The 23,274-nt window shown below is 40.1% G+C and overlaps 1 protein-coding gene across 1 annotated transcript in view; it reads right to left on the bottom strand.

The window, feature by feature from the left end:
• The window catches only part of LOC118807665 (choline transporter-like protein 2), a 64,716-nt gene that overhangs the window by 8,987 nt on the left and 32,455 nt on the right, over nucleotides 1-23,274 (bottom strand). Inside the window, 2 exon segments of the mRNA XM_036569696.1 lie at nucleotides 477-580; nucleotides 2,330-2,424. Of these exon segments, the coding sequence (XP_036425589.1) occupies nucleotides 477-580; nucleotides 2,330-2,424 (199 nt within the window).

Below are 23,274 nucleotides of genomic sequence, written 5' to 3'. Positions count from 1 at the left end.
GAGTAAAAACGTACTTACTTTGAGTTTCTTCAACATGTTTTCCTCATGAAGAGCTCCAATATGTTAAGATATGCTGAGTTATTGTAAGCTAACACATTAGCTTAGCTTGAATGTTATCTGGCATTAGCTACATTAGCCAGCTAACAGACACTCAAAATAAAACAGTAGAAGCAGTTTAGGATTAATAGAGCTGTGTTTCTTATTCTAAAAGGTCAAAATGAGAAGAATAAAGTACACACAGCAGCTAGCTGCTAAGATTAGCTTAGTTGGTGAGCTAAGTGTTTCCTCAGTTTTGGATGTTGAGGAATCAGGGCACTTACTCCCCATTTGTAATTAAAATAAAAAATAGCCATGTTGCATAATTTATTAGAAAGGAACTCAAGTAAAGTAAAATTTCATTATATTTGCGCTGATAGAGGGAAAAACACAGGAACTGCATGAGATGCTAACATTAAATTTCAGTACAGCGGTCGTACCATGATGTAGGCGTTTCTGTTGAGGAACTTGAAGCATTCCTCCAAACACCAGAAGTAGCACGTCAGGCACCTCAGGATGAACCTAGCAGCTTTGTTTTCAGCAACTGAGAGAGAGAGAGAGACAGAGAGAGAGAGAGAGAGAGAGAGAGAGAGAGAGATCACGAGGTCAATTCATGGTATTGTATTACGTCATTAGGAAGAGCGCGTCTCCATGTTGGTAGGTGAGCTGTAACTGTGTGCTCTAATGGAGCTCGTCTCATCATTGTTACTGCAGATACAGCCCTGCATGTGGATAAACACCAACAAAACATACAAGAATGACCATGAAAACATGAAAAGATATGAGGACGTTTTAGACAGTCTCCAGAAAACACTACAAGAAGAAGATTACCAAGACCCAGATAAGAAGAGGATGGTGGGCCACTATTGGCCTGCTGATGGCAAAGCCTGTGGTCCACTGGTGTTTTGATCAGCGTTTTCTGGGTGCTGCTTCTGGAACGTTAGACAAATGCCACTTTCCCTGCATATTTTGCACTCAGACACAATGTACTTATTTTTCTTCCATTTCTTTCTTTTCTTATCCTCTGTGACTTAGTTTAGTAAATCATTCTAACATAAATATTATGAATAAAGCCACTTATACAGCTGTAGCCAATCTAGCACAGTGTTAGCCTCAAGATTTTCAACTAAATTACTTTTTGTTAGGCCTAGTCATTCATTTTTTTCTTTCTGTTTTTTTTGTAAATATTTGTCTTAGTTTATTTTCTAAAATGAACAACTATGTGCATTTAAAATCTGTTTGATTAAAAGATTAAAAACTAGTTAGGCCTTATATGCAGGACAACAGTCTGGGTGGTCCAGGATGGACCAGCAGTGGAAAACAGTCAGCGGGGGTCCTTATCAGTGGACCAGTGTACGCTCGCTATCTGAGGGTTGGTGGATCTGTGTAACCTGCATATCTCCAGAAAATTCCAACAAATTCCAATAAAAATAGAATGTCTATCAAAGCTGCGAAAGCTCTGAAATAATAAACCAATACACAGACATAAAGCTGAAGTCAGCTTCTTATTCACCAGGTTCTCATTTGAATTCTCCATTCCACCTTAAATGGAGCTGCAGTTACACTTAAGTGACTTAAACGTAGAACGAATTTCAAAAAAGAAGCTGGCAAATGCAAAGTCAACATCAGCTGACCTTAATAAATGCATTAATTTACCTCAATAAATGTTTCTTTAATCAGGAAACACCTTAAATTTTGTCTTGGAAGTGTTTAATGAGCAGCTAACGAGCAGCTTAGCAGAGCAGCTGTTGAACACGTCTCACTGGCGGATTTAACGCCGCGTCCCAAACCACACACTTCTGTACTTCACCTACTACACTAATGAGTGCACTTCTAATGGGATATGAACCATTTTTACACACTATTTACTGAGCTAGTGTGTAGTTTAGGATGCAGCAGAAGTAATGCAGCAGGAATTCTCTGGAATTTAACACGCTTTTCCACTTCATGGTACTGGCTCGACTTGATTCGACTCTACTCGCAAACCTGGTACCAGGTACTATTTCTAGTACCACCTCTGTCGAGGTTCCAAGTGAACTGAGCCCATATCAAAAGGTGGCGTAAAAACGCTGCAGACTGCTGATTTGTCGTAGGGAATCACTAAACACATATGCTAACATTAGCTAACAGGTTAGTGTAGCTTCCTCCTGCGTCTCCTTTGAGCAGTGACGGAGCACCTCTGAAGGCACATTTGAACGAGCGGCTTTCTCATGTTATTTCGTGGTAAGACAGAAAACAGGAGACACAGACAGGAGAAACGAGAGGCAGAAAAGGCAGAAAAGCTTCAGCTCACATTTCAGTTTCTTCTCAAGATACTCCAGGATCACCCTGATCACCTGAATGATGGAGAGGATCAGAGAACCGAAGGCCAAGGAGCCTGTATGATACCTGAGAGAGAGAGAACATCATTAATCACACTCTAATCACATGATTTTGTGCTCCTGTTTTTAGCTGTGGCAATGTATTAATAGTCTATGTACGGTGCCAGAAACCACACGAGCATGTTTATTCTTGCTTGCCAGCTTCTTAGTAAAATTTTCCATTCCACCTTAAATGATGCACAGGCGCCAGATCGTAACTGCTGCGGCATTTAAGGTGGGACGAAAAATTTGAATAAGAAGCCAACTTCACTAACACGTTACAAGCGAATGTGTGATGATCAGGCATGCAGTTAGCATCAGCAAAAAATTATCAAAATGTATGTATCAAAAGTATCAAAATGTCCAAAATATGTTGCAAGCACAAATAATGACAGTCCAAGCTTAATCTTCAAGCATAACTTTTCAAAAAGATGTTTACTTATTTTCTCTCATTCTGATATAAATGTATTACTTATTTTGCCAGTTTTTGCTCTACTTTTTTTATATTTGCTCATTTTGCTCATATGTTTTTTGCTTCTGGAATTGCTCTTTTGCTTCTGACTTTTGGCACTTTTTAACAGGGGACGGGTCATAGAAGAGGGTGTTTACCTGCACTCTATTGGTCAACTGATTTGGTTTGACAGGTCTTCTGAACACACTCACCTCAAATATGTTAGTGTAGCTTGCTTTCTGCTCAGCCAGCTCTGCTAGGTTCAGGTTAAGACTGTAAATTTGAATAGTTATCAACTATTGGACCCAAGTTTGTGATGCTCTGAAACGGAGTTGGGCAGTAGTGATAGTGATGCACCTGAGGGCTCGTCCGAGTGAGGATAAGAATGGGGAACGGCGGGATTCATCTGGTTTTGTTGAAGCCCAGAGTAGGAGGTGAGGCCCCCGGCCAGGGTCATCTGACCCAGCGCCTTCACAAAGTCACACATCAAAGAACATGACATGTTATAACTGAACACGATCAGGTACTTATGGAGGAACGTCCTCTCGCCATAGAACGCAAACAGACATTCCGCAATCCGAACTGTGCGGAGATGGTTGGAGCTGTTGAACTGCGTTAAGAAATCCAAAAAAAAGAAAATCTGCATATCCACATCACCCCCACTCATTTATTATGACTGCCTATTCATCCTACAGCAGTTTAGCTCCACCCATTCAGCCTACAGCATTTTAGTTCACCCACTCAAGCCTACAGCATTTAGCCCGCCCATTCAGCCTACAGCATTTAGCCCACCCATTTCAGCCTGCAGGCAGTTTTTAGCCCCGCCCATTTAGGCCTACAGCAGTTTATCCTCCACCCCTTCAGCTACAGCAGTTTATCTCCACCCATTGCCTACAGCATTTAGCTCCGCCCTTTCAGCTACAGCAATTTAGCTCCACCCATTTAAGCCTATAAGCGTTTTTAGCTCCACCTATTCGCCTATCAGCAGTTTTAGCTGCTCCACCATTCAGCTACAGCAGTAAGCCCCACGCCATCGCCTACAGCATTAAGCCCACCCATTTAGCACTTAGCAGCATTTGGCTCCTGCTCATCATCCATACAGCTGCAGAAAAAACCGGTGTTATTTGTAATAGATTGAAGAAAATGATCAAGTAGCATATTAAGATGTAGATATAAAAAAAAACGAAAAAAAACTACACTAACAGAAAGAATGTAGTGTACGTGTGTAACTGTAGAATGATTTATAATTCATTTTATCATTATCAATTCTTAATCATATTATTGAAGGGGTTTCTGGGACTGACCTGAGTGTCGGCAGGTCTGTCCGGAGTATTTACACGTCTGTGGTGTTTTGGAAACTTTATAGATCGTCTGATTGGAGGTGGACAGGAAGCTGGCAGGGCGGTTAGGATCAGCTGGATACCTTTATATTAGTTTGATTTATGTTGAATCATTTTGATAATTTTGTAATAGAAATTTAAAACTTTGTACCCAGCTTTTTATAAGTACTATGTCTGTCTTTCTATCCTGTGTTTCTGTCTGTCCTATCCATCTATCTGTCCTGGTCTGTGCTGTCCCATCTATCCATTTTGTCCTGGTCTATCCATCTGTCTATGTATCTGTCTGTCTGTCTGACAGTCTGTCTGTCTGTCTGTTGGTTGGTGAAAGTGACTCAGAATGATGGTGATGGTGCTGTGTCTGTGAGTTGATCAGGTTGTGCTAGATAGTGTGTACTCTGAGATGGATACGCAGAGGTGACGGCCCATACTCGATTCAACCAGACAAGAGGGCAAGGGTCAGTAGAGGGTAGAACAGTGATGACATCAGATAAGTCAGAGGGCCTGAAAACTAGATGGGTGAAACTACAAGAACACAACTATAACACAACTAAATGATAACAATTAATCATAATTATATTATTGTCTGAATTAATTTTATTTTAATTCTTTAATTTTGGTTAAATCACAAATAAATTTGCTCTACTTTTGCTAAAAATGTCATATGTAATGTTCTCTCTGTTAGAGGATGTCAGGATGAACTTATTTTTCATACTTAGAAATACAAAACATTGCATCTCACATTTTATGTTCAGTAGATTTTGAGCCAAAGTCAATAACTTTTGACACGCCAATTTGGCTCCTTTGGTGCTTCATAATAGCACACTGAACGTCCAAAACAGAGGAAATGTCTAATTTTTAACAGCATTTATCAAAAACCTTTTAGGCAGTTCATCACCACTCCCTATAAATAGTCACAAAAAGAGAGACTGTGATACACGGTCTGCCTCTAGACTGTACTATTATTTTTGTTTTATGCTTTAATCTACATAGTAGCCTATCTCTAATGTTAATGCTTATTGCTAACCACGCTGTACACAGTCCTCTGTACCAACCACATCAGATTGGGGAAGAACATGCTGAAAGCCCTTCTTCTTTCAGTATAACCCCTATTAAATTCACCATCCTCCCCTTTTGTTCCTGTGCAAAGTGTTTGCAGTCCCTCTCGCCCCACCCACCATCTCCTTCCGTGTTCCTTCGTCCTACATCATTTCCTGCTACAGCTATGGAGGGGCCTGGCGTTTAGCTACCAGCAGAAGCCTGCCCAGATACTACCCACCACCATGTTGAAAGGCATGCTTCTGAACTTATAAACTACACTTATACTGCAGTAAGTGTAAAGAATTGGTGCTCTTGTGTGTATATATTTTTGATAAAGTTTTTTGTGTAGTCACTGTTTGTAGCTTAGCGTGCTTTATAACTGCACATAATCTGCTGGACCAGCCTCGATCACGCCCGTTTTAAAAGGCAATACAAAGTCTAGTGGGACTGTGACTCAAAACAGACATAATAACTGTTTCGAACCTGACTAGCATGGGCTAGGAGCGAGCAAGTACAGTTTTGGTCTACGGGAGGCAGCATGTGTGTGCGTGGGGTGACGGGGGGGGGGGACGGGGGGGGACGGGGGGGGGGGGGCCGGGGGGGTTTGCACTCACCTGCTTGCTGGCCTCTTTTAATTGAGAGTGATGGCAATGACGATTCTGTTTCTGAGGAAGATGAGGATGAAAGATCACAGCTCCAGATACCCAGGAATAATTTGCTGGAAAGAAACACACACAGACTGACAAGATTAGCTAACCACCATATGTGATAATAATATTAATAATAGTAAAACTAAATATTTAGAATAATAATAATACAAACTCACTGAAGGCCATCCAGTCCCGCTGGATCTGCAGGTAGATGGATAGGAATCTGTCTGCACCCAAAATCCTTTAAGGTAACATCTGATCCAGCTCAGAAGCCTTTCAGAGCTACGTACGTCATATAACAGTAGAAAGGTACCTGGAGAGAGCGGAACAGAGAGACGATGAGAAGGGGGTGATTTGTGCCCCAGCACTATCATCATACCCACTAATGTTGCTTCATTTTCAGTTTGGATTTTATCTGGTAGCACGACTGTTTTCATTTAAAGGAAATCCAAGTTTTCTTACTGGGGAACACGAGCCTGCCTACAGTGCAGAGGAAACTTCCTCCTTACCGTAACCAATAACGAGGATGACCCAGATGATTAATCGTCCAAGTATGACCCCAGCCAGAAAACGCAGAAGAACAATGAGACCATGCTGAGCACCATGGCAATTATTAATCCACTGAGAGAGAGAGAGAGAGAGATAGAGACAGACAGACAGAGAGACAGACATACAGTGTTATACTGTCATACAGTGCTTTGCAGTACAGTGTTTTAGTGGTAATGGCAGAGTTATGCAGTCTATGAGTGTTTTTTACAGTGTTTTATAACAGTGTTTTGCAGTGTGTGAGGCTGATGTTATTGGTGTGCTGAGGTTGAGAGTCTCACAGCAGGATCCAGCGCCCAGGACTTTGTGTAACCTGAAAAGAATCTCATGGAACCTGCTGAGCTTTTCCGTGCTGTCGGACTTCCTGCAGAAACAAAAAAACCATTCAGCTTCTCACTGACAGTTTAACACTGACATTCCACACACACACACGCACACACACACACACACACACACAGACTGACTTGCTTGTGGCATTTGAGCTGAAGTTGATGGTACTGTTATCAACAATGACAACTGCATCACTTTCTATCTTCGGCAGGATTGGGAGACACCTTTGCATAACTACACACCCACACCAAACCCTCAGATTCAGCATATGAAAGTCAGATCCAAAGATACTGATGGTCAGAGCTGAATAACTCACTCGGCTTGCTGCGAATGATCGCCACTGGACACATTTCATCTTTCACGAGTTGAGTATCCGGCTGTAAATAAAAACCAACAATAACAACGTCAGTGGTCAGCCAAACAACAACTCACCACCGCTCGCTTAAACACAACTCAACAACTAAAAACTTTAAACAACTCAAAGCACATCTCAATAAACTTAACAGAACTACATCTCCCAACACAATCAAACAACTAACACAACTCAAATCAATCTATACAACTCAACGTAAACACTCTACCATTAAGCAAAACACTACACAGCTTAGCAGTCAAAAAGAGACAATTACACCAACTAAACACAACTCAACACAGCTCAATCAACTAAATACAACAACAGAACTCCATCAAATAAACACAACAGTATAAACACAACGCAACACAACTCAATCAACTTAACAGAACTCAATATAATCAACTCAACACAACTCAATCAAATCAACAAACTCAATCACCTCTACTCCATTTAATCAACTCAATAACTGAATAACTCAAGTAAACTGCATTCAATTCTGTAAGACGTGTACGAGGTATTCTCTCAGGTTTTTTTTGTGTGTGTGTGCATGTGTGTGAGTGAGTGAGTGAGTGAGTGAGTGAGTGATTGTGAGTGTGTTTAGTGCACTACTCCAGTGGGTTCCCTTCTGACCCACGAAAACTGCCCCCTGCTGTCCTGTGGGGTAAATCACTTTCCGCAGGTCCACCCTGAACCAGGCTTGGGGGGTGGTGGCTGTTGATGGGGGACATGTTTGTCTGCATTAATAACGAATGAATTATGTACTGATTGTAATGATTACTGATTGCTTCATTGCAAAGCAACATGCAACACTATTGCTATTCGTTTTCCTTCTATTATCATTCTGCTGGATTTCTGTCCACTAACTCATCCTGCATTTTTTGAGGTATCGACAAATCCAGAATTTTGTGTTAATGGTGTGCTTTTATACAGATTTTTGATTTTGTACTTTTATTATTAAATTACGATTTGTTTCCCCATGAAGAATGGGGTGCAAAAGTTTGTGCATACATAATTATGACACAAGTTCATTTGGAACACCATATTACCCATGTGGGTACAAAAACTGCAACCACATAGCAAACCCTCGCAACCACCTGAATTCAATAGCACCACCTAAATTGCCATAATAATCTTTGGAACACCTTAGCAACGGCTTGGGAGTTGCTTAAAGCTGCAGATCACTCTGCATTTTTCTGTCAGGAAAGGCACTTTTCTAGTAGTGGTTATTATGATATTGTTTATTCACTTTCACAATTTAACTTCTTCACCCACGCAAATTAGCTCAGCGCTCGAGTTAACATCAAGACATATATATATATATATATATATATATATATATATATAATATATATATATTATATGATAGAAGATGACAAAACTTCCACCCACCTATCCGATGCCCACATAACCCAGCATGCCCAGAGTGAAGAGCAGACAGCAAAGAACATCAGTACAGCTCCTACTACAGTGGAGTTACCAGAATAATTTCCTGGATTATCCACACTTCACTGAGTTTATAACACACAGTGCTGAGTGATAACACAACTTTGCACTAAGCTATACACACAGTGCTGAGTTATAACACAGTTGACTGCCTATACACACAGTGCGAGTTATACACACTGGCACTAAGCTATACACAGACAGTGACTGAGTTATACACACTGCTGCAGTTATACACCTACACTGGCGTTATCAATTTGCGCTGAATATAACACAAAAACCGGCGTTATATAACTATGCTCATTGTACACACTGACTGTAACGGTGCCTGGTGTCCCTTTGTGACTCTGAGAAAGTGAACTGACCTGCAGCTACACTAACACTGAGTTTTGTGTGTGTGAGTGAGCATATATAAAGGAAAAGGTCGGTACTGTTCTGCTCTTTAACTGGACATAAATAATCTTCACAGTCAATCAAAGAGCTTCTAGCTGAAATTTCCTAAAAATGAGCTGCTGAACTCAACACAGTGTTTAAATTTACAGCCTTCAATGTCCGTCAGCTGTACTTTCCATAAAAACACCATCCAGCCACTTATAAGCCACCTCACCTGTGTACAGCTGGACTTAATGCAGTGGCCAGTCGGTGTAGAATAACATTTATAAACATCAAAACAGTAAACATTGTTTTATTGTAAAATGCTGATTCTGGAGGATCCTATACCAGTGTTGCAACTCTGGTGCAATGTTATCAGCATTGTTAATACTGAGACAAAGCATCATTGTTCAGTGTGGCTCAGGAGTGCAGTATTATGACTGATCTTGTAGAGCTGCTTTTACAATGGAGCAATTACTGAAATGAATTACAAAACTGATTTAGACATTAATAATAGAACGAGAATTCCTGAAACACGAATAAAACCCTGGATATAAGAATGAATTAGCAAAATAGTTATAGTAAATAAAGTACAGTACTAACTGCAGTTACCATTAACAGTGGAATTAGAAAGATAGTAAGAGTTCACTCAATATCTACGAATTAGATTTCGAATAGAACCATTGAATTAGAACGAGCTTAGCATAACTGTAACAGAGACAACAGTACTGTTGTTCAAAGTGTACCTTTACATCCATGTGGTCAGCGGTGTGACCAGTGGTCTATACAAGGTGTGGGCCTACCGAGCAGTGTAGTAACTGATGTTTCAAACATTTTATTGTGTGTAATTTTAGTTAATTCAGTACAGATTGATCTTAAGATTCCTCTACACCATGATAAGCTGATATAGGCTCTCAAAATATCTTGAGGATTCTTTTAATGCTGTAATACATTAATTCCAACTGATTTAGGCTGTTAAAATCATGTGTCACTTTGTATGTAGAGTGCTACTATAAATATGCACTATGGTAGGATATTTTGACAATGGTTTGTCAAACGCAATTTGCCAGAACACCAGAGATGAGGCAGAAACATTCAACAGAAATGAGAATGAAACAGAAAATACTTCTTACAGCAGACTTAACGCACAGATATAAACTGTCTACAACAGTCGTCAATGAAGTGACATAAATGTCTCTCCATTACACTACTGACGTTGTGAATGGGCCGCTTTACAAAGTATGTGGTCAAATGTCCTCGAGGATGTCACCCACAACGAGAAACTAAACAGCAAACTCTAATTCGATTCATCTTAATGTGTCAGTATCTGATCAATACAGTGTAGTCATACAGTGATAAACACTGCAGTGGGAAGCTGTTCTAACTGCAGCCTGATAGCTGTTCTAGAGTGACTGTGAGATATGAGTGATTGCTTAATCATTAAGTAGAACCGCTCAGAGTGTCTCTATTGCAGTGAACCAAATTCACTGCAATAGAGACAATACAGACATATTCAGCACACGTACAACACAGACCTGTCTGACGATACTTAGACACCACATTCATCTTCCTTATGAGTATAAATCTGCTGTAGTACTGGTATCTCCACTAGTCTTAGTGTTAGCATTATGGCTGTGTTCAGCGTTACTATACACAAAAGCCTTTAGTGAAAATGAGTTAAAGTATAAGATTAAAGCTGTTTATCGTATTTTCCTCTTGCCAACATCTGAGGTGATCTGATCTCCCTTGCTTGCGTGCATGAACACTCACACACCTCGTCACCACCTCACTATCTGACTAGGAGAAACTGCATTGGATGAGCATGTTGCACACTTCATGTACAACAGCTAAATTTAGTAGGACAAAGATATAATACAAAGATGAAAGAATAGGCAGAATGGAGGAAACATCGAGCATGGCAGCGTTCATAAAAACATCAGAGTCAGCCTGACATGGCAGACGGAGTGGAATAGCTCACCGTCTTTTGGTTATGCTGGGTTAGCTTCAGCTCGCTAAGCTTCTCATTGATGACAGTCAGCATAGGCCTCTGGCCATTTGGTGAAATAACCCATGACAGACAACACAATACAGTCAGTGTCTCACGCTTTTCACGCCATGTGACAGAATCTAGTGCGTGGAAATGGCCCTCGTACATATGTTGACTCTACCCATTGCATGTGCTTGCTCACTGGAAACTACTGCAGTCTCGGGATCGGGACTTATGCGCCCTGGGGTCTATGCATGCAGTACACAAGTCACACCATCTGCAAAAGTCCTCTACATCCCACCTCAAAGGGTGTCAATTTGGCCCACAGTCCCTTTGTGTATAGAGACAGGATCGCCACCACCTCCCAGTGAGGCCGTTGTTGTGCCCTTAATGACTGTGTCACTGGCTGCAAGTCTGGGTCCCACATTTGTTGATCAGCCCACTCATTGCTGTCCATCTCTCGTAGTACAGCACAGCTTTGTATGGTGCCTCGCATGCCACCTCAACCTTTACGCCTCACGTTGTCTCAGCTCCGCTCTCGTGGCTTTCTGTGGTCACAGTACTTGCATGTGTGTTCACTACATGGGCGACAGTTGATAGGGCATCAGATGCTTACCATGTTGCAGATTCGACACCCGTCACGGTGGGCTATAGTTTATTTGTAGGTCTGTAGCTCTTCTAGCCCTGTACACTGCAGACTTCATGAACAGCTCACCAAACTACATCTACAGAAGTTCTCTGATGACTCAGCAATCCTTTGACTCATTACAGACGATGACGACAGAGAGTACAGAGAACTGACCCAGCACTTTGTGGATTAGTGTCTGAGGAACCACCTCCTGATCAATGTGGGGAAGATCAAAGAGATGGTGGTATATTTCCGCAGGTGCATTCCCTCCACCAGTGAACATCCAGGGAATGGACACTGAGAGACTGGACTCTTATAAGTACATGGGATTTCACCTCTACACTAGACTGGACTGGTCAGATAACATTAGTGCACTTTAAGGAAAGGCCAGAGGCAGACTCTACCCGCTTAGGAGACTGAGGCTGTTTGTGTGTGGGGGCAGGGGGCGTCTCCTGAGGACCGTTTTCGACACCGTGGTGGCATCAGCCATCTTTTATGGAAGCGGTCTCTGTGGTAGCAGCATCTCAACTGCGGACAGGAAGAGACTTGATAGACACATTAAGAAGACTAGCTCTGTTCTGGAAAGCCCCCTAGACTCAGTGCAGGTGGTGGGGGACAGGAGGATGTAGCCATACTAGCATCATACTGGAGAACAGCTCCCACCCATACATTAGAGAATCTGACAGCACTGGGCAGCTCTTCAGTGACAGGCTGCTTCATTCAAAGTGTGTAAAGGAGCGCCATCGCAGGTCTTTCCTTCCTGCTGCTGTTAGACTGTACAGCCAGCCCTGCTCCCAGTAGAACTCCTCCACCCCCATTAGACCCTCAGACACCTACAGCACATAAGCTGGTGAAATTCATCACCATTTCCTGTGTGCAATATAATCAATACTCCATGTGCAATTAGTGTAATATATATATAGTGTAAAGATCTTTTTGCTTTTTTATTTATACAATAAAAAATATTGTATTCTGTGTAAAATAGCCTTTATCATTTTGTTTTTGTCATTATAGATTGCGACTTATATTGTTAATTATTGTAATACAGTTTATGTGAAGGATAGGCTGATTATATTTTTCATCATATATGTTCTTTTCGTGAGTACTATTATATATTGTCTATATAGTATTATACCAACAGTTAGTTCTGGCCACGCAAGCTGATTGGTTGAGAAGCGTTCTAACCGTGCTGTTATTTTACCATAACATCATGGGTTTTTTCACAAACACTGTATCACTCTGCTGAGACACCGTTGCTAAGCAGCGATTTTGACAGCTGTAGGAGATGCTCAAGGCATCTGAACGTTTTTACTTCTTACTTTGCCACAAACAGAAAATGGATACTTTTAAGATCACATTTGACGGACAGCTGATTTGGTCAGACTCTGAAGTGATGCGACGACACTAAATTCCGCAACTGTCACCTTTCAGTTGGTCTGTGTGGAGCTGGAGAATGAACTGCCAGCTGTCTAGCATGCGCGATGTTGATCGGAGCTCGTACTACGTAGACGTAGCAACAAGCTGCTTGTTAAGGCACTATAATTTGGCGGAAGGAACTGCTAACATTAAAACATATTAAATGCCACCTTCACTGCCCAATTTATTAATTTCTTACTTTATTTCTTTAACTGTTGGATAAAAGCAAAAGAACACTCAAGGTTGTGTGTTATCGCTATAACATCACGGCCGTGATGTTATTTCGCGACAACACGCTCCCTCTCGTGTTCTATTGCTTAAACAACACATGCATGTGTACAGGTGTCCATGAGGGGGCGCACACAGTGCGGTGTAAAGGTTTATGACAGTGGTGTAAAGGTGAAATACTCTCTGCAACTGTAGGGGAGGAGGGCCCTAGAGCAAAAAATACTAATTCTCACATAATGCTGCTTCAAATAAGGTGGGGAGAAACCAAGGAGAGTTTTATAGAGGGGTTTTCTGTGCAAATCATTATAGAGATGTGGTGCAGCTAGGCAGCAAAGACGAGAAGTTGCTGTTCAGTAAACTCCACTGACTGCAGGGAAGATGTTGGAGAATGTTTAATACCCCGAGTGGATCACATCCTTTTACCAATATGGATCCCAGCCATCAAATGGACAGATGGGGTCCTGATGGTCCCAAAGGCAGCGAAAGTCTATGTGGCACCCACTTCATATCTGAATGTAGTGTTTTTTTAAGGGTGATCAGCTATCAGCACATCCAATCTGTTATAATCGGTTATAATACTGGTAGCATTTTCTGTTCATATTTTCCTATTCCACCTTAAATGGTATCTGAGTGGGCAGTGGCCTGGGTCACCAGAATGTAACTGCTGCACCAATTAAGATGAATTAGGAATATTCAAACAAGAAGCTGACTTCAGCTTCATGTGATGTAGGCTATCAAATATCACACCTACAGTTTTATGTAGAGCTCTACCTGTAAATATGCAATCCAATCATTGGACATTTTGATAAGGTCAGACACCAGTACATTTCTGGTTGCTACCTTAGATAGTGAGGCAATAAATAAGTTAGCACTGTGTGTGATTCATATCAATGATAGCTAAACTAAATATTGGTTTTGTTCAGTAGGTCATTTTCTAACTAACTGGCCAGATAAACTGTTTATTTAGCTCAGCGACACTAGCAGTGCCACCATGATCCTGATATTGTCAGATAAAGAAAAGAATAGAGAGACTCAACAGACAACTAAACCAGTGAGTTGGGTAAAATTCCTAGGCCACGATCAGTAAGCTATAAAGTTTTCTGTGATTTGGATAGCTCCCATTGGCTAAACATTTAGTGAATAGCAAACTCAGGGCATTGATGACTAGTGATAGTCAGCTATTGTTAGCTAACATTTTGCATAATGCTATTTTAATACACAAATGAAAGACGAAAAAATTCAACTCTAAAATGGCATTTTATAATTGAGTCAACAGAGTGTACAACAATGTGAAATCTAGGACAGTAGCCTTACAGAATAACAGTTCCTAACTTCATAATCTTATCATTAACTCCACATAAGAAAAACAGTATTACACAAACATCCTAACTAGAATAAATCTCCTAAAAAATTCTCTGCAACCTGAAAGGTGGTAGTTTTGTTCTTTTATAAACAACTAAGTTTATGTTCATCAATACCCAAAACAACAGTTATATTCTTTCATACAGGTTCACACGGACCTATAAACGTGTATTACATTAGAACTTACAAGGAAAATCACAAACATTGTTCATAACGCCAGATATGCCAGTACAGCGCTGCACTCATAGCACCACTCAGTAGGACGTGTTATGGTGGGGGTCGGTTTCATGCTGAGCAGCCATGGGTGGGCTGCACCAACAAGACATAAATTAACACAGAGTTTAGACCTAATGAAGGGTTTGTTAACCCTAGGATTTGTTTTAAATTGTGTTGCAGACCACTTAATTTTAAACATGGATAAACAAATCTGTGCTTAAAGCCTTATCTGTGCCTTAAGCAGTCTACATTTTGATTGACGATAACAGTACTATCCACAACTGTCTGTGATTAGAAGGTACTTTTTTCCATTTTTGAGAGTAAACTAGCTCAGAACTACATCAGAAACAGCTCTCACAGGCAAAGAGCCGATTCGGACGTTAAAAAATCCGTTATCAGACCCGGAGGCTCTGCGTCAGCAGGGGGCGCTGTTTATTCAGCACTGAGAAGACTGCTGACAATGTACACTAAACCTGTCTGTAATTTGAATCAAAATTTTTAATACAGACGCTCTGTATGTTATTCTGTAAGCCACAGTAAAAACTCTTATTATTTAATTCTTACACAGAATATTGTAAAGTAAACTTTTAGCCTGCTAGCTAATGCTAGCTAGCTATCTGCCAAGCTGTTCATCCTGGATCAGCTAGTTTAACAAGGCCGCGTTCGTATCTTGAGTTTATTCAGTCTTCAGCTGTTTACTTCATTTACACGTAGTTTAAAACTGTAAACCGTGCATTATTTAGATCCGCTGCCGTGTTTATGTCCTTCTATTTTAGTGATTCACACAAAAGCTACAAGAGCGCTAATAGCGCCCCCTTTTGGGACCATCAGTGAGTTACAACAAAGTATAAAGCTTTTTGCTTTATATTAATATAGTTTTACTCAGAGAGATTTTCTGTTCTGTGAGAACACTCAATGTTGTAACACAGTTGTAAATTTAAACCACCAAAATAAGAAGTTTTTAAATTTTATCCCTGAATGAAGTTTAAATCAGGGGTGTCCAGTCTTATCCGCAGAGGACTGGTGTGGCTCCAGGTTTTCACGACAACAAAGCAGGAGGTCACCTAATGAAATGTATGAAGACAATGTCCATCTGATTAAAGTAGAAGTTGGAGTGAAAACTTGCAGCCACACCGACCCTTTGTGGACAAGATTGGACACCCCTGGTTTAAAATACGGTGCAACAAAATTAAATGAATCTAGATTTACTGTAAAAGTAATCCAGAATTAAAATGATGGTTTAAATGTAATCCTGATTATTTTTAACTAGGTTAAACGTTTGGTGCTACAGAATTAGTAGATACATTTGATTTAGTCAGAGTTCAGCTTTATACTTGCTGTGCAGCCCACCTACATGTTCAGAAGACCTGTCACTCAAATCAGTTGACCAATAGAAAGTGCAGGTGAGCGCTCTCTTCTAAGACCCGCTGTTAAAAAGTGCCAAATGTCAGAAGCAAAAGAAAGATTTCTGATGCAAAATATATCAGCACATGAGCAATACAGGACGGTATACATTAAAACACAAAACAATGTGGGAAAAGGTAAACAATCAGTAACAATCTGTAATATACAGTCAGAACAGATGAATATTAAAGAATTTAACCTCTAAAATGCGAATGTAACACTCATTAACAGTGAAACAGCTCAAAACTCACGATATTACACTCTGCACTGTTTGAACCGGCTGGTCAGAATGAACAGTAAAGTGATCTGATCTGAGTCCACACTGTTAATACGAATAAAACCATCTCTGATCACTGGGTTCTCCCACTTTCTCCTCCTGTTTTTTCTCCTTTGTCTCTTCTCTCTGGAGGTTATTTGCTCATAACCTTGTTTTTTTTATTAAGTATCTTCTGGAGACTCTTGGGCATGAAGTACGGCCTCTCTGCAGATCCATCATTGCGCTCCAGATCCTCCACTGAGGGAACAACCATTAAATCAGAACCAAAATCAGCTCAGCAGTGAACAGTAACAGTGTAAACCTCTAACTCACTCTCTCACTACGATTAGAGCTAAATACCTAAATACTTTAGGACAAACTTCAACAGCATTCTAACTTCTGTTCAAGCATCGTTTCTATTGTTTGTAGGCAGCTATTAGTTCACTACCAGCATAATGATGCTACATTTATTTATACTGTAAAACGCTGCTTTCACTTTTGAGATGTTTTTCTTCTCTAACTCTGCATTTTAAAAATGTCAGATGCTGCAGACTCGACCCCCACCGTCCCCTCTTACTACCTTCGTGTGTTAATGTTGATAAAATATTACAGTGATGGTGGTGAATAATGAGGAGACAGAGCTGAACGTGTCTGTTTATTAGGAGGAATAACATTAGCGCGCTCAGCTTAAGCGTTTGGGAAATGGAGACTGAAACTGGGGAGCAACAACGTTCTGATAAACAGCAGGGGGCGCTCTCACAGTATTCTCAATTCAGTTTATTACACTTCAGTTTTGTTTGACCTTTTTTCCATGAGCAACGGCAGCTGTAACTTACATTTTTAACATTATTGTTATTACGTGTTTATGTTTCAGCTGTGTGCGTATGGTCGGTTGCTTGGTAACAGTTTACTGTCACCTCCTCCACTTTCCTGGTGGCCGTTTAGTAATGACGAGTAAGCCATCATTCCTCTCCAAGTTCTTCGGCCCGGTGAGTTCGGGCAGCCGTGTTTTGGTGTTTATAATGAGAGCGGGGAGGTGGCAGAGAGGCAGTAGTGTGGGAAGAGTGAGATGATGGAGAGAAATAGAGACAAAGAAAAGGATTACACTCAAAGCCGGGCGAAAAGAGCTCACCAGTGAAAAGAGCAGATAAGAGTGGGGAGTGTTACAGTGAGTGTAAAGCCTCAGCACGTACAGAGTAAAGTGGATAAAACCAGTTAAAAAGGCAGTAGAACAGCGCAGGAGGCATGTTATATTGGATAAAATTACAGCTGGGATGATACACTGATCATTTTCCCTTCCAGTGTTCTATTGGTTATATCATATTGCAGTAATCTGCTGCTGGCTGGTGCTGGCACCTGAGACTGAGAGGTGTGGCTAGAGACATAACCACAAGCAAAGGCATATGGTAGTGCGTGCCCTCCAACAAAGGGACTTGTTTGTGGTGTTTAATGTCATTGTCTGTTAGTTTAAGTTATGAATAGGCCAGTGAAATGCAAGTGCAGTAGGAAAAGTTGAGCGTTACAAGCGTTCCCATCCATACTTTAACCAGTGGCCAGTCTCGTCATTGATAACGTCTTATGTAAACAGCGATTGTTTGTGCTGGTTGTATGTTTTGCCATGCATGTTACCATTCAAGAAGGGATACTGCTGCCAACTTGTTATTGCAGAATCATGGCCACCTCTGTGTTTTTTCTTCTGCCAGTGCTACAATATGTAGCTTTTCAAAGTGTTTTGAAACCAGATGGTCATGCTTTCCTTTCTGATTGACATTAAGTTACTATATTGAAGTCTAATCTGGTATATTTAGAGGAAAACAGTCTCACCCACCTAAATATTTGCGCCTATATTAGTGCCACCAGCAGAAGTTGCAGCAAACCATTAATTTTTTTGAGAAACTAAATTATATAACAAAACATCAAAATAGCAAAAAAGCCTTTTTCACCTTACATAATCAATCAAATGTTGGTAATGCCAACATTTCCATTGTTGTCAGTGGTGTGAGTCATGCAGGCACAAAACGATATTTTTGAACGTCATTATGTAAACACAGCATTAGAGTTGAAGACAAACATATCCAAAGCATAAGTATAGAACCGATTTATATTTACTAAACTATTACAGGAATTTCTTACTGTACTGTAAAATAAAAGTTTAAAAGATGGTGAGGTGGCCCTAAATGTTTGGCCTGCAGTGGGTTGATATTTTTAGCATACAGTGTTTTTCTGACAGAAGGTTTTGAGTGCTGCATTTTCTCTGCCAGAATATATCAAGCTTTAACACTCACAGAAGCACAGGAACAGAGTGTCCACACACATGCCGTAGACGCTGAAGAAGCCGTGGGCGATGATGTAGGCGCCAAACACCACCGTCTAGAACAAATACACACTGCAGTGAAACAGCCTGGTAATACTTCTCACAGTAGCATAAACACAGCTGATTCGGTAACATTTAGCATCCTGATATACCACAACAACACAGCAGGAACTAAGGATTACTATGGATTACTGTGTTATATCAATAATGCTAATGCTAATCATCCAAGACAACTGCATACAGCAGTTGTTATATTGAAGTATCAATAATGCTAACGTTAATTCCAGCGAACTAATCTAAATATTCTAATCTATATTCTGTTATCAATAATGCTAATGCTAAATAATTTCATAGATCTGATATGAATGCTACTACTACTACTACTACTAATACTACTAATAATAATGATAATAACAAAAATGGAAAGCTGTTTTTTAATTCAGCTGTAGCCTGTATTATTGTAGTAAATCAGTAATGCTAATGCTTGTGTCTAAACTCACCACAATGGGAACCCAGTAGTAGTTTAGTGACGGAGCCGCTTCCTCCACAACCTTTATCTTCCCTGAGAAGAAGAAGAAGGAGCAGACTCCTGACAGGAAAGAGAGAAAAAACAGCTAAAGCCACTTTTCTCAACTACTTCAGCAGATTAACTATCATTTCATACCAATTAATCGTGCAACACCTACATCACAAATGTGCACTGCACAGCTGAAAAAAACAGACAGAAGTAGAATAAAGCAATAAGCCACAAGTGGTTGTGCATTACTGTGATTTTATCACAGGGAAGGATGTTCTTAGGCACAACGTAAAGCGGAATTAAAACCCTCCTCCCCATTATAAAATCACTGTAGTGCACGGCATCAAGTGGCTTATTGCTTTTATATCATGTCAGCCAACATAAAATATGCTAAAATACCCAAGTTATTAATAAAGAAATGTAATGAATGAGAAGAATGAGGAAAACGTTTGGTCGCCCATCACTGTATACTGTGGCCATTTCATGAATTGTTTAACTTTTTCTCACATATCAATGAACATCTGATAACACGGCACTTCATAAGCACTTTTAGTCACCAAATGGCCACAGCAAGTTAATACATAAATATTTTCTTAAGTATTATAATTGAAGCCTGTGATATTAATAATGGAGTCATTTAGCATGTTTGCTATTTTTTAGCCTGTTAGCTTGCTAACAAGACTAGTTCTAGTTAAGAACATAAGTTGCCAGCCCCTCAGTTAAAAAAAAAACAGGTTCTTACTTCATCAATATACCCGATGGTCCATGCAAGCAGCACGAGTGTCAAAGACTATTAATAGAACGAGGGTTTTTTCGTTCCGTGGCTTAGTAATACATAATTCAATTGTTGTGAGGTGAGATTTTACAAAGGTTTTGAATGCGGCTCAGCTAATCAGATTTTAGGACCGGAATTATCAGTTTTATAAGTCTGAATTTAGGGTGATATTGTTACAGCCTCTACCCACCTGCTCCCTCGATCCTCTACGAACTATTTTAACCTGTCTACCCGCTCTGACTCCTCATCTCATGATTGTTACTCATTCACTGCTTTTTGTCGAGGTTTCTAAAAAAAAAGGCCTTGATTCAACTAATTTCAATAAGTTCCGCCAAATCTCTAACCCCCCATTTCTGTTGAACATGCTTGAATAAGTTTATAGCTTACTTATTAAGCAATAATCTTTTCAAACCTTTACAGTCTGGATTCTGTCCATATCACAGTGCTGAAAATGCCATGACTAAGGATACTGATGACCTTCTTATATCCGCAGATGCTTTCTCTCTGGAGATAGAAAGAGTGTATTTCTCTCACTGGGTTTACTTCATCAACTTCAACTGTCATTTAAGGGGTCCCTCAGGGTTCAGTCTTCGGACCACTACTATTCATCACTTACATAGTGAAGAGATCTGTGGTGAAAAATAGCTGCTGCAATGGTGAATCCTGCCTCCAGCATCCTCCTTGTGCCTGGGGTAGCGCATGACATGCTTCAAGATCATATGACACTAGACATTTACTGCTATGCTGATGACACTCAGATATGTCTCAGGACGCAATTCACCTCTCAGATAGTTTAAATATTCTAGTTATTATTCTATAATATTATAGTTTAAACGCTCTGGATGAAACACAACTTTCTGTAACGTTGTGTGATCAGGAGATAATGCAGGATGCAAGTGTGACTTTTTTTGAAGTCCTTGGCAGGAACAGGAGCAATAAGCAGGAAAAACAAGAACACGAGTAAAATAAACAAGAAAAGAAACAGAACCAAAGCAACAACATAACAACAGAGCTACAACTGCCAAGCAAAGACAAGACTGAAACAAGGGGCGTATATATATACAAACACTAGACTAGAGACAGCTGAGAATAATGATGGGCGGAGCTAAGAACAAGAAACAGGTGTGGGCTGAACACATGGCAGAACAGGGGAGAAGCTAACAAAACAACGCAAAAGCACATAAACTAGAAAACAAAGACACACATCAGACATAAACAAAAGCACATAACAGAGGAAAACAAGGAAACCAAGGCTAAAAAAGAGAAAGACAAGGACAAGGCATGACAGGACTATCTTTATATATCTTGATATAGCAGTCTCCCCGTCCCCTCAGGTCAGAAATCTGGATCTTCGACCTGACTCTCATTCGATGCCTATGTCAGCTCTTTTATTAAAGTTTGTTTTTTAATCTCCAAAATGTGGCCATTCTTCTCTCTTTCTGCTGCTGCATCTCTCATATGTGCTTTCATCTAGTCGTTCAGACAATTGTAACTCTCTCCTTGCAGGTATCAGTTCTTCCCCCTTCACAAATTTCAGATGGTCCAGAACTCTGCTGCTCACCTTCTCACTCATACTCACTCAGCCTGTTCTCTATGATCTCCACTGGCTTCCTGTAACGTACCACCTTCACTTTAATGTTCTTAACAACATCACTCTTCCTAACTTTCTGATCTTCTCCTTCATTATAAACCCACCTGTACTCTCTGCTCGTCTTCAGCTGATTTGCTAACCTTTCCCACATCCAACCTTTATAGTTTTGGCAACCAAGCATTTTCTAGATTTGCTCCTCATCTCTGGAACTCTCTTCCTCCGCATGTCCAGCAGTCTGATTCACTTACTACCACCGAGCTAATCGCCTCTCTCAGTATGTTACACTGTGTTCTTCTTTGTTTTTCTGTTTGTCTTCTGGTGTTCTGTGTTTTATTACAGTTATAAGTGCCTTCGGGTTCTTGAAACGCACTATATATGTTTCATGTAGTGTTATTATTATCATCATCATCATCATCATCATTATGATTATTATTACTGTTGTCGCGACACGCTACCACCTGAAGCTGGCTCTGACGAGCTCGGGAGGTGTGGCCACGCGAGCAGCCATGCACAAAGGATCATGGAAGACGCACTGTGTTGTTTAATGTTGTCTGTGGCTGAGCTCCCCTGCGAGTTTGTGAGTATGTATTTGCCTTTTCTGCTGGTGTTTAATAAAAGAGCACTTATCGTGGGAAAATCATGGCCTCACTAAATCATGGTCTGACTTGATGCCAATGCGACATTATTGCTATTATTAAATATATATTTATTTTCTGCTGTGGGAACCGAACCACAAATATAAAGTCCCGCTTAGTGTGTACTTTAGTCCATGTTTATAGATGACAGTGAATCATACACTGTAAAAAGTGTCTCTTCAGATCTAATTAAAAAATTGACTTAATGTGGTAACAAGTAAATCAACTTGCTTTATTCAACCTAAATAAATACTTTATACAACCTAAATAATTCTTTCAATCAATGTAGTTTTGAATCAAACCAGTTCAATTTCTTGTTACCACATGAAGTAATTTTTTAAGTAGATCTGACAAGACACTTTCTACAGTGTATTTTGGGTTTGGCCCTTTTTTTAAATATTTTTGCACAGAAGTGTATTTTGGGTGTAAGAGAAAGGTAAACTGTGTAAATCTGAGTGTCGCTTTAATTTACTGCTACACTCTGATGGAAATGAATAACAAACAGAAGATCCGTCTACAACAGCTCTACTGAGACGGACTCAGTTTAACTGAATAAGTTGCTCTGAGTTGCGCTACAGGTGCAGATTCCTGCTTTTCGGTGAGGTCTAGTTTAGTTTGTGTGGAACGGCTCTCAGTTTTATTAGTATATTTTATTCAGCTCCTCTCGGCACTTACCCACAATCCCCACTATCAGCAGCTTTCCCAGAAACAACAGGAAGTCTGTCACTTTGTCCAGCACGAACACTCTAAAACACAAAACATGAAATTATTATGAAAAAACATCTTTATGAACTTTAGTTACTGATACGTATAAACAAAACCCTAAAAGCATTAAAAGTAGAGAAAAAGTCGATAGATTATGTGTCAAAATCTTAGTAAAAGTGTCGGAACTCAACTGGTCAGAGAATGTGGCCACTTGAAAAAAACCTCCTTAAGTATTCATCTTAAGTTAAATGTTGAGACAAATTTAAACTTGTAAAAATAAATATTTTTTTTTGGTAAAAACTAATGTGATGAATTTTAT

The sequence above is a fragment of the Colossoma macropomum genome, unplaced genomic scaffold (genome assembly GCF_904425465.1).
Source record: "Colossoma macropomum unplaced genomic scaffold, Colossoma_macropomum, whole genome shotgun sequence".
Lineage (NCBI taxonomy): Eukaryota > Metazoa > Chordata > Actinopteri > Characiformes > Serrasalmidae > Colossoma > Colossoma macropomum.
The sequence above is the reverse complement of the archived record's forward strand: the minus strand, read 5'-3'. Positions and strand labels throughout refer to the sequence as shown.